Source organism: Ammodytes marinus, assembly GCF_949987685.1.
Source record: "Ammodytes marinus genome assembly, chromosome: 1".
In the NCBI taxonomy this organism is placed as follows: Eukaryota; Metazoa; Chordata; class Actinopteri; order Uranoscopiformes; family Ammodytidae; genus Ammodytes; species Ammodytes marinus.
In genome coordinates this window covers 2,556,164-2,570,989 of record NC_137230.1, presented here as the reverse complement: position 1 = coordinate 2,570,989, position 14,826 = coordinate 2,556,164, and the positions used below count along the sequence as shown (strand labels likewise).

The 14,826-nt window shown below is 41.7% G+C and overlaps 1 protein-coding gene across 2 annotated transcripts in view; it reads right to left on the bottom strand.

Moving 5' to 3' along the window:
- Positions 1-2,351: 2,351 nt before the first annotated feature.
- The window catches only part of dok4 (docking protein 4), a gene marked incomplete at both ends in the record, with an annotated part of 40,862 nt that continues 28,387 nt past the window's right edge, over positions 2,352-14,826 (bottom strand). Inside the window, 7 exons of one of the 2 annotated variants that reach the window (XM_080025257.1) lie at positions 2,352-2,497; positions 3,978-4,095; positions 4,607-4,745; positions 7,856-8,045; positions 9,438-9,557; positions 12,287-12,401; positions 13,921-14,028. In XM_080025257.1, coding sequence (XP_079881383.1) covers positions 2,352-2,497; positions 3,978-4,095; positions 4,607-4,745; positions 7,856-8,045; positions 9,438-9,557; positions 12,287-12,401; positions 13,921-14,028 — 936 coding nt within the window. The remainder of the gene's footprint in view (positions 2,498-3,977; positions 4,096-4,606; positions 4,746-7,855; positions 8,046-9,437; positions 9,558-12,286; positions 12,402-13,920; positions 14,029-14,826) is intronic. The other variant, XM_080025258.1, reaches the window with a different exon arrangement.

Genomic DNA, 14,826 nt, shown 5'->3' with positions numbered 1-14,826 from the left:
CCCGCCTATCTACTTCTGCTCAATTTTCATTTCACTTCAGTAGTCAGTCTGGGGTTGCGGTGTATGCATGCGTTCCTGCTAAACCAGATTTTTGGCTGTCCAATCAGTGAACAGAGGGAGTGGCTGAGAACGATGACGTCGAGGTTGTGCGCCAGTTTCAGTTGTAGTCAGAGGAAGACAATGGATAAGGATACGAGAGAAGCTATTCAGTCTGTTGTGGCAACGCTGCCGAATATCGATAAATTAAAGCCGGAGCAAAACAAGCTTTGCTGAGTTTTGTTGGTTCCCGGCCGGTCCTGGCGCATGACATACGTCACGACCAAACGCTATGCGATTGGTTGGCAGATCCAGAGTGGCACTGGGCAGATCCAATCATTTTAAACTTCTACAGACACCCGCTTCCAAGTGAGTGAACGTTTGTCAATTGAGCAGTTCCAGACCTTCTGTACAAATGAAATTAAGTATGATGGTCTGGTAGGACCAGGCTGGTTTTCAACAGCACACTAGAGAACTAAAACTCCGGTTTCCCTCAATGTAATGGATTTTTTTTGTTCAACGTCTGTGAGTCATACCCTTTACAGTCTTTGGTCATACCTAATAACTCTAGCTTTGCATTCCTGTCTTTGCTTCAGGACTTCAAGATTTGTTTTAGATTACTTTTATTTTTATTGTTTTTTATTATTAGTAAAGCTTAAACATCACATGTCTGTTCTGTCATACTGGTTATCTCTGAGTCGCAGATTTTGAGTGTATTTTCACATGTACATTTAGGTTATTTGTACGCTGTTTTGTACTCATACATTGCGCGCAGTAATCCAGTTTAATAGATGAGGACACAATGTTGCAAGTAAGTAATGGAAAAAGGCCTAATTTGAAAAACTTGCGAAAGAGCTGACGAGCCTATTAATGCTGTTGTTGTTGCTGTAGTTTTGGACAATGATGGGTTAGTTGGATAAAATAGATTTAAAACAAAGAACATTTGAACTATTTAAAGTGTCTGGGACACACAAAGAGTTAAGTGTCTGGGACACAGGCCTAATTTGAAAGAGCTGACACACCTTTTAATGATGTTGGACACATTCATCAAGTGCAACTGATGTTAGTTGGATAAAATAAATTTAATTTTTTTTAAGTGTCTGGGACACACAACAAAATAGATTAAACTATTTAAGTGTCTGGGACACACCTACTTGAAAAGTTGAATTTGTTTTTACTATTTTTTGAATCTTCTAATGTCTAATCTTGACATTAGACATTAGGATGATGCTTCAGTCGCAAAGACAACAATGAATCCTGTTTTAAAATCATTTAGATATTTTCTGGCTCAGCATCTTCATACACACCACAGCGCATGATGGAATGTTAAATGCTTAATTGTACCATGAAGTGCACCTGTGTGGAAGGATCTGCAAATCATTATGTTTCTCCATTCATTTATTTAGGATATTTCTGTCATTCGTCACTCATCTGTGTAAACGCATGCACGCAGGCACGCACGCACACCCACACACACACCCACACACACACACACACACACACACACACACACACACACACACACACACACACACACACACACACACACACACACACACACACACACACACACACACACACACACACACACACACACACACACACACACACATAAGGGAGAGCCACAAGGCCAGATCATTTTCAACAACAATAAATATCAAACCAGTGCTAGTTTTGACACTTGGATCATATTGACATCTGATCTCTTAGTGAGTAACCAGCAGTAACTAATAAATGCTGTGTCATCACCCTTCACAATGTTAGAACATGATTAGCTATGTAAATCATACTTTCAATAAAAAAACGTATACATTTGTTTTACAAAATTCCTACAAATTGCTCTTTAAGGCTTTTAACCCTTCTTTCGAGAGTGGCACAGGTGAAAACAGGTAGAAACACTTTTACCTTTAGACCTGGTCAGACAACATGCAAATACAACCTGGGTGATTTAAAGCAGAATGAGAGCTCTTAGTCCTTACTGTAATCAGCAGGCAATGTATGCCATTCTGCAGGGCAGAGGCTCTCAGCCTGAAGGTGGGAAAATGTCTACTGTGGGAAATGCATTCATATGAAAAAGCCCAATCTCCTGGCAGTCTTTTGGGGAAGTTAGTTTTCACTTCCTGCTTTCTTCATGCAAGATGGTTGTTTGTCCAGTGTTAGTCCTTCTTAAATCTCCATGAGGTGTATTGTTGGGCTGTCAAAGTAATATTATATTTATTTCAGTGCATTGTGTGTGGTTGCATGCATGGGGTATGTACGTACGTGTTCCTTTCAGAAGACTTTTCAATGTGTGTGTCTTCTTCTGTGTATGTTTGTCACTGGCCAGGGTAGGTGGGGTAGTGCGCTAAAGAGTGTGTGTGTATTTGTGACTGGGAATGTGCGTCTGTGTTTGCCAAGGGCAGCGTGGCATGGCGGTCTGGAGGCAGGCGGGTGGACAGCAGGTCATCTTCTGAAACATCACCTACAGGCAGAGTAGAAACACAGCTGTTACTGTATCAAATACCAGATCCATTGATAGGTGCTGCTAGCTGTGTTTTGTCACTTTGGACATAGCCTGGCTACATGCTTCCACTTACTTCAAGTATTCATGCAAAACCAGGCTATTCACATCCTGACTCAATTGTTGTACTTAATTAGAAATAAAATTGATACTACTCAATCTCAGACAGAAATTCAACAACAATAACTATTCAACTATTATGATCGCACAGAACATGAGATATTTGATCTTTCTTTTTAAATGATGGCTCAATCCATCCATCTTCATCCATCCCTTTTCATCGGGTCGCGGGGCCAGCAGATCCAGCAGGAAGACCCTGAACTTCCATTTCTCAAGCCACATTAACCATAACCATCACCTACTTGGGGATCCAAAGGCGTTCCCAGGCCAGTGTGGAGATATAAGCTCTCCAACTAGTCCTGGTTATTCCTCCTCCTATTCCCAACCCCCGCGGCTTTGCCACTGTGGAGTTGTTTGATTACCTCAGTGACTTCCACCATGGAAATTGATTGATAATCCCCGATGAGCCTCTAGCTCTGCCTCTACAACGGAGGGCGGATGAGTCAGGTTCAAGTGTCCCATCCTTACTGTACACAGCTTGGGAGGTTCCTTGTTTCTCCCTCCTCAGGGGCCGGATGTTTTTCTAGTGATATGTCACTGTCTCTGCAGTGTTGAATCAGAATACTCAGACACTGACTGAGGGTTACCGCCGATTGAGGCACCTTAAACCTTGAGACCTGGGGTGATAGGATTTCCTAGAGGAAAGAGAGGCCTCCAAGTAACCATGAGGTATCTGGTTCCTCCCAGTAAACATGAGGTCTCTGGTTGGATCCCCAGCACCGGACAGGAGGGTGTTAGTAGTAAAACTAGTGGTGGCTGCTATTACATCTACGGTGCCCACCATCTCTACCATTGTGTCCTTGAGCAAGGCACTTGAGCCCAAACAGACCCTGACTCTGCGTGATGACACCCACCTGGGCTTGCTGACAGGTGCTCGCAGGTATTTGCCTGTCAGTAAGCACCTGTCAGGAAAGCCAGGTCCTTTCTGGGGGCTGGACTTCATCTGGGTAGGACCATTTCATTTTATGAAAAGTGTGAATCAAATCATTTGTAAGAACATCCATCCATTACACAGTAAAGACAGTACATTGTGATAAAAGTTATACATCAGGTTCTGTCTAAATGTTGGTTTTGAAAAAAAATATCTTTTAATGATAGACAAAATTCAACACAGGTTAATTTTCATCTAATCTTGGTGTGTGTAACCCCTACTCCACAGGGTTACTTCCATGTAAGCGAATGCAGGTTTGTTTTTAGAGAAAGGGAAATAGGTACAGGCACAATAACAATGGACTAGTGGAGAAAGTAGTAGTCCTCTGGGTTTTACATGAGGCAAGAACAAAAGGAAGGAAAATTGTCTACGTATCTGTGTGTAACCTACCACTGCTAGAATCCATGCCTGTCTGGTTTCCAGTGATGTGGTGCCAGTAAGCGGATCTGGGCAGGATGGCGGTTGGGGTGCAGGGGTAGGAGCCAGGCTCTGAACCCATAGACATCACCTGGGATCAATATACACAGCATCAGGGATTATTTTGATAAAACTCTAGAACTCTAGATAAGCAATTTCAAAAAAGTACCTCAATTAACAGTGAACATATTTTTTTACACTACGAACTATTTGCGACACTACTAAAGGATTGGAAGCTGCTTAACAGGCATCGGGGGGGGGGGGGAGGGGGGTGTCATGGTGGAGTATTTAACAGCTTAAGACATATATTTTTCTTGCTAACGCTTTCTGTTTGTCTGTTTGGGTAGTTTTACCACATCTACAGCATCATTAACAACTGCCTTTTGCTGATTCAAACAAAACATTTGAGATCAGGGAGATGAAATAACAGCAGTGATGTTTTGGGACTTAAATAACACATAAAATAATAATGAGTTTACAGTGTAGTTGATGTAAAGCTCTGTATGTCACGTGCCATGTCCCTGCTTGTCTGCTGGTCCCGGTCTGTGTGTGTGTGTGTGTGTGTGTGTGTGTGTGTGTGTGTGTGAACAATAGGCTCTCACCCTGCTGTTTTTCTCCATCTCCAGCAGGACTTTCTTGTGCTGCTCTGCTATGGCCAGTGTGGAGGAGTGAACCCTCTGGTAGATGTGCTCTCCCTCTCTGGTCTGGAAGGTGTACAGGCCTTCTCCACTGTCACACATCCTACACACAATGAAGACAGTTTGGAGAACAGCAATGGCTTTCATACAATTCAGTGTAGTGGAGGATTTGACGTGAACGCTAACTGATATTCTACTCTTACTGTACATGTGTAAGTAATAGATATTAGCATTGAATCAATATCAATTTGAGGACGTGATTGAATGTCCCTAATTTAAAACAGAATGGAAACAAAGAAGCATTGCCAGGTTTATTAGCTATTGTACATTGTGACCCATCCAAATTCTAATGAAAAGATTAAAATGGGACTAAGTTCATTTGACTGGAGCCCTACCTTCTTGCATACTTCCCTAGTCCAAAAGGTTTCAAATGCCTCCCCCCCCCCTCACAGAAACTAAAAGTAAGCAGCTTATTGAATGAATTTTAAACCACAAATCTACTTTGGATGAAGAAAGAACCAGTCATTCATCACAATCTCTGTTAAAAAAATAATAGTTTTCTTCCACTTTACAGTGCAGAAGAGCTGCCTTTATCAGACACTCGTTTTATTACATCACATGTCTAATAATTGTTTTCATTAATTAGGTAGAGGTTTATTAATACTATTATCATCATTTTAAGCAAGAGATCACTTTTATAGGCTTACGGCAGGGCCACAGAGGCAACCAAACGCCCTAGATGTCATTTCTCCTCGTCTGGTTGTCATCATCATGACCCAACTTCTCCTTGCAAGTTTGCTGTACGTTAGAGCTGATCTTAATCATGGCTCTGTAACAACCTCATGAGTTATACAATTCTCATGACTATATAACATTACATTACATGTCATTTAGCAGACAAATAAAACAAATGATTTGCCAACTTTTGGATGTTCAAAAGTTAGTGAACCCTGAGCTGCATTGCTTAAATCGATCAGGAAAACACAATCAGGTGGGCCAAATTGAGTTGAAAAAATTGACCAATGTAATGGGAGATCTTAAGGGAAGAAATTGGGCAGAAAAACAGAGATAAAACCAGGTCAGTGTAGGCCCACCAAAGTGAACCCATACAGGCCAGACAAGCCAAGAGGAAAGCAAATCTCAGAGGATCTAAGGAATAGAGTTGTGATGTTGCACATTTGTCTGTGGACAGCTATAAATTAATTAAAAAAAAGTTTGACTTCCATCGGTCCACCGTGAGGCAAATCATCTACACATGTAAGAGTGACTGAACATCTATCTAGAAGTGGACTTCCTTCAAAAATATCCACAAGCTCCAAAAGAAAAGTGATTTTTCAGGTAAAAAACAACTTAATCATTACATCTGGAGATTTGCAGACCATTTGCCACCACCATTTTTCACTTGGGAGAAGGTTCTTTTGGTGGTAGGCAGAGTTGTGTTTTCACCCTAACATGGCGGTTTTGGTTATGACCAAACAGTTACATTTTGGAATAATCTGTCCACAGAATAGACTTCCAGAAGACTTCAGGTATCTCCAGGTGCTCTCTGGCAAAGTTGTGACAAACAGTTTTGTTCTTTTTTGAGAGCAGAGGCTTCTTCAGCAACCCTCCCATGAAAGCCATGTTGACTGAGTTTTTTCCTTATTGTGGAACCATGCATATCTGTCCCAGATGCGGCAAAAGAGGCCTGCAAATCACTAGATGTAATGTTAGAAACTGAAAAATCACTTTTCTTGTGGCGCTTGTGGATATTTTTGAAGGAAGTCTACTTCTGGGCAGATGTTCAGTCACTCTTAAAGCTCTCCATTTGTAGATGATTTGCCTCACGGTGGACCGATGGAGCTCAAACTTTTTTATATGAATTTATATCTGTCTCCAGACAAATGTGCAACATCATAACTCTATTCCTGAGATCCTCTGAGATTTTCTTTCCCTTATATTATGGCATGTCTGACCTGTATGGGTTCACTTTGGTGAGCATAAACTGACCTGGTTCTATCTCTGTTTTATCTAGTGCCGCCCAATTTCTTCCCTTAAGATCACTCATTACATTGGTCAATTTAATCACTCAATTTGGCCCACCTGAATGTGTTTACCTGCTCGATTTAAGCAATGCAGCTCAGGGTTCACAAACTTTTGCACATACAAAAGTTGGCAAATCATTTGTTTAATTTGTTTTAACAATTGATTTCCGGAAAGAAAAATGTGGAATTGATAAACACACACCTGTTATCTAAATTAAGAAAGGCTGGTATTGATAAAAATGAATTAATAATGGTTAAACTAAATAAAATTCCAAAATGCTCAAGGGGTTCACATACTTTCAAGCAGCACCGTAGCTGTAGTTTGTATAGCTACGCTGGCAGTAAACTAGCCATTTATTATTACATTACAAATGAGTGATGCAGTACAACACACCCACTGACAGGGGTCACTCTTGCTATTTTGGTTTGTCTCAGACAATGGACAAAGACATGCAAACACACACACACACACACACACACACACACACACACACACACACACACGCAAACACACACACACACCATTATCTGCATGCTGACCCAATCATAGCTCGTCAAGTTTTATCAAAGAGAAGAAGATAAGGAGGTCTGGCCCAGCATTGATTCATGGTCTAATCTATTCAATCAATCTCTTCATGAAGCTCAGAGACAGAGACAGAAGTATCCTTGGACTGACCGTAAGATGGCTGACAAACAAACACAGACAGTTGAGTAGTGAGTTCCTATAAAGGTGAAAGGTATAAAATGGTTCATCCTAAATAATCAATGCTGTAAGAAGTGTTGCCCGTACTAAACACTCACTTGCGTATTTGTGTGGCAAAATATGATGTATGTACACCTGTATTAAGGGTGAAATAAGTGAATCTGGAGAACGTTTGTTGACAAAAATCACTTCTTGTCAAATCAGTGAATATCTGGTGTAAATACACAGCCTAGGCTCCGTAAACAAAGGGGGCACGCCGTAGCTAGTAGGTATGCCCGTTTACAGAACCTAGGCGGCGTATTAAAGACAGCTTTTCTTTCCAGCGCACTCACAGTACAGACAAGAAGCAGATTGGGAGGAGATATTCACTGATTTGACAAAAAGTGATTTTGGCAACAAACATTCTCCAAACTCACTTACCCCACTTTTAACTGTCGGTGGCCGTGGGTCAGATTTCAAACATCCCCCCTCCCTCTCTGGTCTCACCGTCCGGCCTCGAAGGTGAAGCGCGTGGCGTCTCGTCCGTAGCGCCGCAGCGAGCACAGTGGCCAGGTGACCAGCTTGGTGCGAGGGTTGTGAATGTCCCACAGGTAGATGTTCTCATGGGTGATCTGCATCATACACTCTCCATAGATGTCCAGGTTGGGACAGGGCAGCAGGAAGACGTTGAAGCGCTCTGAGGGGACACAGGGACATTCATACTGGCATGGTGTCTTAACATGTTCCAACATAGACATTACATTTATTTTATAAATATTGTTTTTTTGTGTTATGTGTATTTGTATGATGTGTCATTTTTTTTGACAAAATGAATGAATGAATGAATGTTTCTTTGTTAGGGTTGGATCGAAATCCTCCCAAACCTTTCAAAGTCATTTTCAGGATAACAGCGCCATATCTCACAATAATAGTTCTACAAGCAACAGCGTTAAGTGTCCCTGAGGCATAACATATAGTGAGATTCAGGCGCCAACACTTTCCAAGCTTTCACACTAATAAAACGCTCGTGTCAGGCACCAGCGAGGTTTGAAGCTGTGCTTCAAGGAGTAACACAAGCTTTCCCAGATTTGTATTGTATGTTGTCTGCCCAGATCATTAGTTTGATAAGATACGGGACATAAGTAGTCCAATTCAGCTTTGAATATGGACAAGAATATACATAAAGAAAAGTGTCATCTTTATAGTCAGAGAGATGATAAAAAAAAAACTTCACGTGTAAACACAACTTAGAACACATACAATTATAAACAAATACCCTCTCTTTCAGAAAATGTTCTTTTTCAAAATTGATATTTTATTGCATTTTCCCTAGCCTGGAAATCCAGACCTGCCGCGAGGCGCTGGCAAATAGAATTTGCTGCGCCTGTTGGTCTGGACACTCTCCATTGACGCTCATTAAATATGTCAAGAAATCCTATGTTTCAATTGGTTCTTTCTGATGTGGGCGCGCCAGAGCCCTTTGTATGGTGCTCAGGGGAGGACGTAACCGGATGACGACAGTGCTGTGCATGCGCCGTCGAAGCCGTGATAGTAAACATCAAAGATTGCTGCGGATACGTTGTTTGAGTTTGAAACGGCTTTGGCCTCGACACTTTACGATTTGGAAGACGGCACTCACATCTTTCATTAGCAAGTAAGTGGAATATTCTGTTTTGCCGACCGACCACGGCAAAAGTTAAATTTAACAGTTAACCCGGTGTTCGCTAAACGAACGGGGCTTAATATGTCACCTTGTTCATTGCTCTAATTGGTTGTAGTGCTATCCAATTGCATGCAGTGGCATTTGAAATGCACAAGTAGGAGCCGCCCCTTGAGTTTGGAATTACTATTGATCGTGGCCAGACCCTCTATCGTTCTAGATATGGGTCTGGATCTCTAGGCTACATTTTCCCCTTCTCTTCTCCCAAATGTCTTGCTTAGCACCCAGCAATTCTATCTCGTGTGTTGGATGTGTACCTAAACTAAAGCACAGCAGTAGTGGTGCCAGTAAGACACTTAAACATTGCCCTGAGATTTACCTTCCACTCTGCATGTTGTGTGTTGTTGTGTGTGTCTGTGAGTGAATCACCTGTGTGTTCACACTGCACTCCTGCAGCCAGTAGGTCTGGTTCTCCCATGCTGATGTCATTGAGCCGTGTGCCCAGACACTCGATAGAAAGCATCTTAAACCAATCCTCTGCCTCCAGTTCTGTGGGGGGGGGGGGGGGGGGACAAAGAGAGGGATATAACGTCCAATAGAATCCACCAAAAAGAAAAACATCTCATTATGCTCTGACTTGTATCTTTCGGTGTGTCAAATAAGTGAACATTTTACACAGTATATTCTCATAATGGAATGAACAAACTTGGATAAAATTGGATCCCTGGAACACAGTTTGAAGTTAGAAAGTTCCCTTAAAAGTGACAGTTTTTCTGTTGTTGTGGTTATTGTTGGTCCAGGTGTGTTTTGATTTATAATGATATAATTATTCAATACTAAGAATGACATGTATAGTAAGGATGTTTTGTAAACTAACTACAGGCTTTGCAAATGTAAAGAAATCCCTGTGCACCTTAAATTAATTATGATAAACGTGTTAACGCTGACAGCCTTAAATAACTTTCTTTGTCTTCATGTAGAGTGTTCTGTGTTTTTTCAATCTGTGAACTCCTAAACTCCAAACTTTAGTTTATTAAAGAATCAGTACTTCAGTATTTATGTGAATAAATCTTTTCAATCCATCTTGTGTTGATGTTATTTTCTGTGTTTCTACTTTATTTTAAAGAGCACCTTCTCGATTCCAGCCCGCGGTCGTTCTCTGCATGTCACTCCCCTCTCTGCCCCATTTCAACTATGTCTCTACACTATCAATAAAGCATAAAAATGCCCAAAAAATATCTTAAAAAAAAAGAGCACCTAATATGCATTTTCGTCTTTTCTGACCTATACATGTTGTTATAATGTTTTATAGTCGTGTTAATCGATACCAAAGTGCCAAATAATGACATACATGCATTGAGACATATTCCATATGACATACATATTTTTCTCAAATTGTGGTGGTGGGGGAAAGTGAGCCAAATGCTGTGGGGGTGGTGGGGGAAAGTGAGGCACTGTCTCACTTTCCCCCACCATGAGGCACAAGTTAAGTTTAGTCTTAAACATATTTTAATGTAATATTACATAACATATGTTTTATTTTAATGTCATACACATTGTAGAAAAGCCATCATGCCAAGGAAATAAAACGGGAAGACGACCTGGGACAACCACACAGAAAGAGCACCTTCTCATCTTTCCCTGTAACCTTCAGGGCTGGAATGTAGAGTAGGCCTAGTTGTAGAGTATGACAGGCTGATGTTATAATCCAGTTGGGTCTTCTCCTGTGTTCTGAGTCCCAGGCTGTTCTCGCTGGTTCTGATTTTCCTATGCTTTGACCCCCAGACACAAGCTGGCTCTATGGGTCCTGTGTTCTGACCCCAGACTGTGTTCTAATCAAACTGGTTCTATTAAGTTAAGTTAAGTTATCTTTATTTGTCAGTTGTACACGAGGCACATTGAAATTCGTCTTTTCGCATATCCCCTCTCAAGTTACCACACTTCGGAGGGGGTCAGAGCGCAGGGTCAGCCACAGTACAGCGCCCCTGGAGCAGTTTTGGGGTTAAGTGTCTTGCTCAAGGACACAATGGTAGAGATGGTGGGCACCGTAGACGTAATACCAGCCTCTGCTAGTTTTACAACTAACACCCTCCTGTCCGGTGCCGGGGATCGAACCAGCGACCTCACGGTTACTGGTCGGCCACCTTTTCCTCTAGGCCATCCTACCACCCTATCTTTCATTTGAATCTTATTAAAACCTTTTGAATTATAATATGTTGTATTTGATTTTGTTCAGAGTTACTTTCAAGTGTTTAGAACATTTGCTTTGCTTAATTGACCAAACCCCATCATTCTTTTACTAGTCTGACATTAGTTCTGGGATGTGTGGCTAGCTTTCAGGATTGTAACTGTTACAATATGTGTTGTTATGGTAGTTTCAGAGTGGAAAAAGTGAGTGGATCAGTTTACCCCACAGCTGGGGTAAAGTGAGCCACATGACAACTTTTTTTAAAACAATCATATTTTCACTGCCCTTTGTCTTGAAAAAATTCTGCTAATGCCCATTTCTAGGAAACATCCTGAATTAATGGGAAATGTGTAAATTTGAGTGATAAATCATTTTAGCTCGCTTAGAGGGGAGCAAATGTAAAAAGTGGCTCAGATTACCCCGTTCTCCCCTATATAATAATAAAATGTTATTTATGATGCACTTTATATTCAAGAATCTCAAAGTGCTTAAAAAAGGGGAACCTCAAAGAAAGTTTAGCTAAATGCTCTTTTAAAGAGATGTGTTTTGAGGTTCCGTTTAAAAAGAGTATGACGTTAGTAGGGCTTTTCGAAAACAGCGCAAATCTGCCCGATCAAATCTGCCTGCGCCAATGAAAGCAGACCCGGCCTTCTCTGATTGGCCAGGATCCAGGCAGAGGGCAGACGGGGGTCTTAAAGAGAGTTGTGTTAAGGCTTTAAACAGAATGTCTTATCAGAGAGGCTATGAGACCAAATACAGCAATGCCAGTGTGAGAAATAAAAAGGGATTTTTGGACACAAAACCATGAAAAGAGTTTCTAGTATAATCACAGAATAAAAGTCTGAACCCGAAAATGAGCACACTATAGGACCTTTAAGGTTGTATAAGCAATCTGATTCATACTGTACACTACACACTGTTTATATTCAAGGCATACATCACTAGACAACTCTTGCGTCACAAGAAGTACATGTAGTCTGGCTGACCGGTTATAGACAACTTGTATCGCGCTCCCGGAAAATGGAGCCATTTATGCTGTATGTGTGTGTGTGTGGATGTGTGTGTGTGTGTGTGTGTGTTCAGACATTACCTGATTCACAGGTGAAAGTGCGTGAGGTGTCGTCCGTAAAGACAATGGCCACTGCCTGTCGCTTGGTGTCTCGAGGTAACCGTGTGATGTTCTTGACGTTGCTGATCTCTGTCACCTAGGCAACAGGTTGAAGGTATAACGCTCAACAAAGTGCATTGAATGAATGAAGTGCATTTCTTTAAACAAAAACAAATTAAGAAAAAGGTTCAAAAATGAAAAAGGTGACAAAGTTTCAAAATAAATATATAAATATTGCACAGTCAGCCAATTGTAGAGGTCAGGTAGGTATGATGTATTGCAGGAATTTCAGATGTTTAATTATAAAGCATTTAGTGCAATAACAGCTCTGTGGTAGAAACTGTTGTTTAGCTCTGATTGTCCTGTACGCTGTATTTGTTATACAGCTTAACATACAGCTTAACATACAGCTTATTGGGGGGACTGTGGCTCAGGTGGTAGAGCGGGTCAGCCAGTGATCAAAGGGTTGGCGGTTCTGCCACTTGTGTCATGGTTGTTATGTCCTTGGGCAAGACACTTCACCCACCTTGCCTCGTGTGAATGTGTATGACTGCTGTATGTTTGAGGTGGTGGTTGGAGGGGCCGTTGGCGCTGAACGGCAGCCACGCTTCTGTCAGTCTGCCCCAGGGCAGCTGTATCGTAGTTTACCACCACCAGTATGACTGTGTGTGAATGAATGGAACCTGGAACCCTGTGAAGCGTTTTGAGTGCCTAGAAAAGCGCTGTATGAATCCAATCCATAACAGCTCTTTTCAAACTATGGGAGGTTTCACGCCTTAAAATCTGCCTTCTTTCCCTCTTATCAAGGTCTCGGTCCGAATGGTTGTTCCACTTTTAGTGCCGAGTACTACTGCTGTGTTCCCACCTGGACTAATAAAAGGAACCACAGCAGAGTGGAACCCAACAGAGAAAGCACCATATGACATTCCTCAGCATGTCTGGAAAATACTAAGTCAGATGAATTGGTAACAGTGTAGTAAGAGTTATTATTAAAGTATTCCAGAGGTAGAACGCCTCTTCGTGTTCATTGTCAATGTAAGCATGAGAAGCAGTTGGAGCACTTATAAGGGTTGGATGGAAAATGAATCAAAACCAGTGACTCTTCAGTCTGAGTCTTGAATTCAAATAAAAACACATTTGTATGAGAAGGCAGGCCATGAGTTTGTATGGATTTACTTTTTTTCCAACTTTTCCAGAGTTGAAGAAATGGTTTCTGGTGCACCTTGTCTTTAACCAGAGGTTGAGGCAAGAGAAGCTAACAATAAAAAAAGTGAACTATTCATTTTAGTCCAATGGTGTGTGGAAGGATGCTAAGTGAAGGAGTAAAAGTGTCATGGTTTGTCACCAGCAATAATTCACATTCTTTGTCCCTTTGTATTGCCATATTACAATCATCCACCGGAGGCCCCCAGACTGTTCACATCACCTGACTGGCCCCCACCCATTGCCACACCTGTTCCTACTAGCCTAGCTCAGGAGTTAGATTCAGACACTAATGAGAAGAATTATCTATTTCTGTTTGTCAACTTTTTATCTTTGGTTTACTCCTACAAAACTGGGGATACCTGTCACTCTCTCACACACACACACACACACACACACACACATGCGTTTACCTTTGCACAGGCTCTAATGTAGGCAGACTTTTCATCTGTGTATTTCTCCAGACGACGGGGTCCTTTACTGGATGATTTCTTGAACACCAGCCAGCAACGCCGATAGATCTGTGTGAGTGTACATGCACACACACACACACACACACACTTAATGTATGTACGTGTGACATGTATATGTCTATGTCAGAACACACAAACATTCAGACTGGTGAGGATTTAAAAGAGAAACTACTGTGTGTTATATATTTTGTAAAGACGATATGATCATAAGGTGACTATGTAAAGCCCTTTATTTGAAGATCAAACACAAAGTGAGAACACAATGTTGCTCCTCTTTGCACCATAAAACTGTGTAAACAAGCACCAGTACGTACGCTATAGGTCAACCATGAAGTTGTAAACTGTGATGGATTTCAGCTTTTTGAACCTGACAGTGCTGAACTGCTAGCCTGGAAATCCAGACCCTGATATCTTGAACGATAGAGGGTCTGGCCACGATCAATGGTAATTTCCAGCTCAAGGGGCGGCTCCTACTCGTGCATTTCAAATGCCGCTGCACGCAGTTGGATAGCACTACAACCAATCAGAGCGATGCACAAGGTGACGTATTAAGCCCCGTTCGTTTAGCGAACAGCTGTTAAACTGTTAAATTAAACGTTTGCCGTGGTCGGTCGGCAAAACAGAACATTCCACTTACTTGCTAATGAAAGATTTGAGTGCCGTCTTCCAAATCGTAAAGGGTCGAGGCCAAAGCAGTCTCAAACTCACACAACATATGCGCAGCCATCTTTGATGTTTACTATCACGGCTTCGACGTCGCATGCACGTCACTGTCGTCATCCGGTTACGTCCGCCCCAGAGCACCATACAAAGGGCTCTGGCGCGCCCATATTAGATAAAACCAAT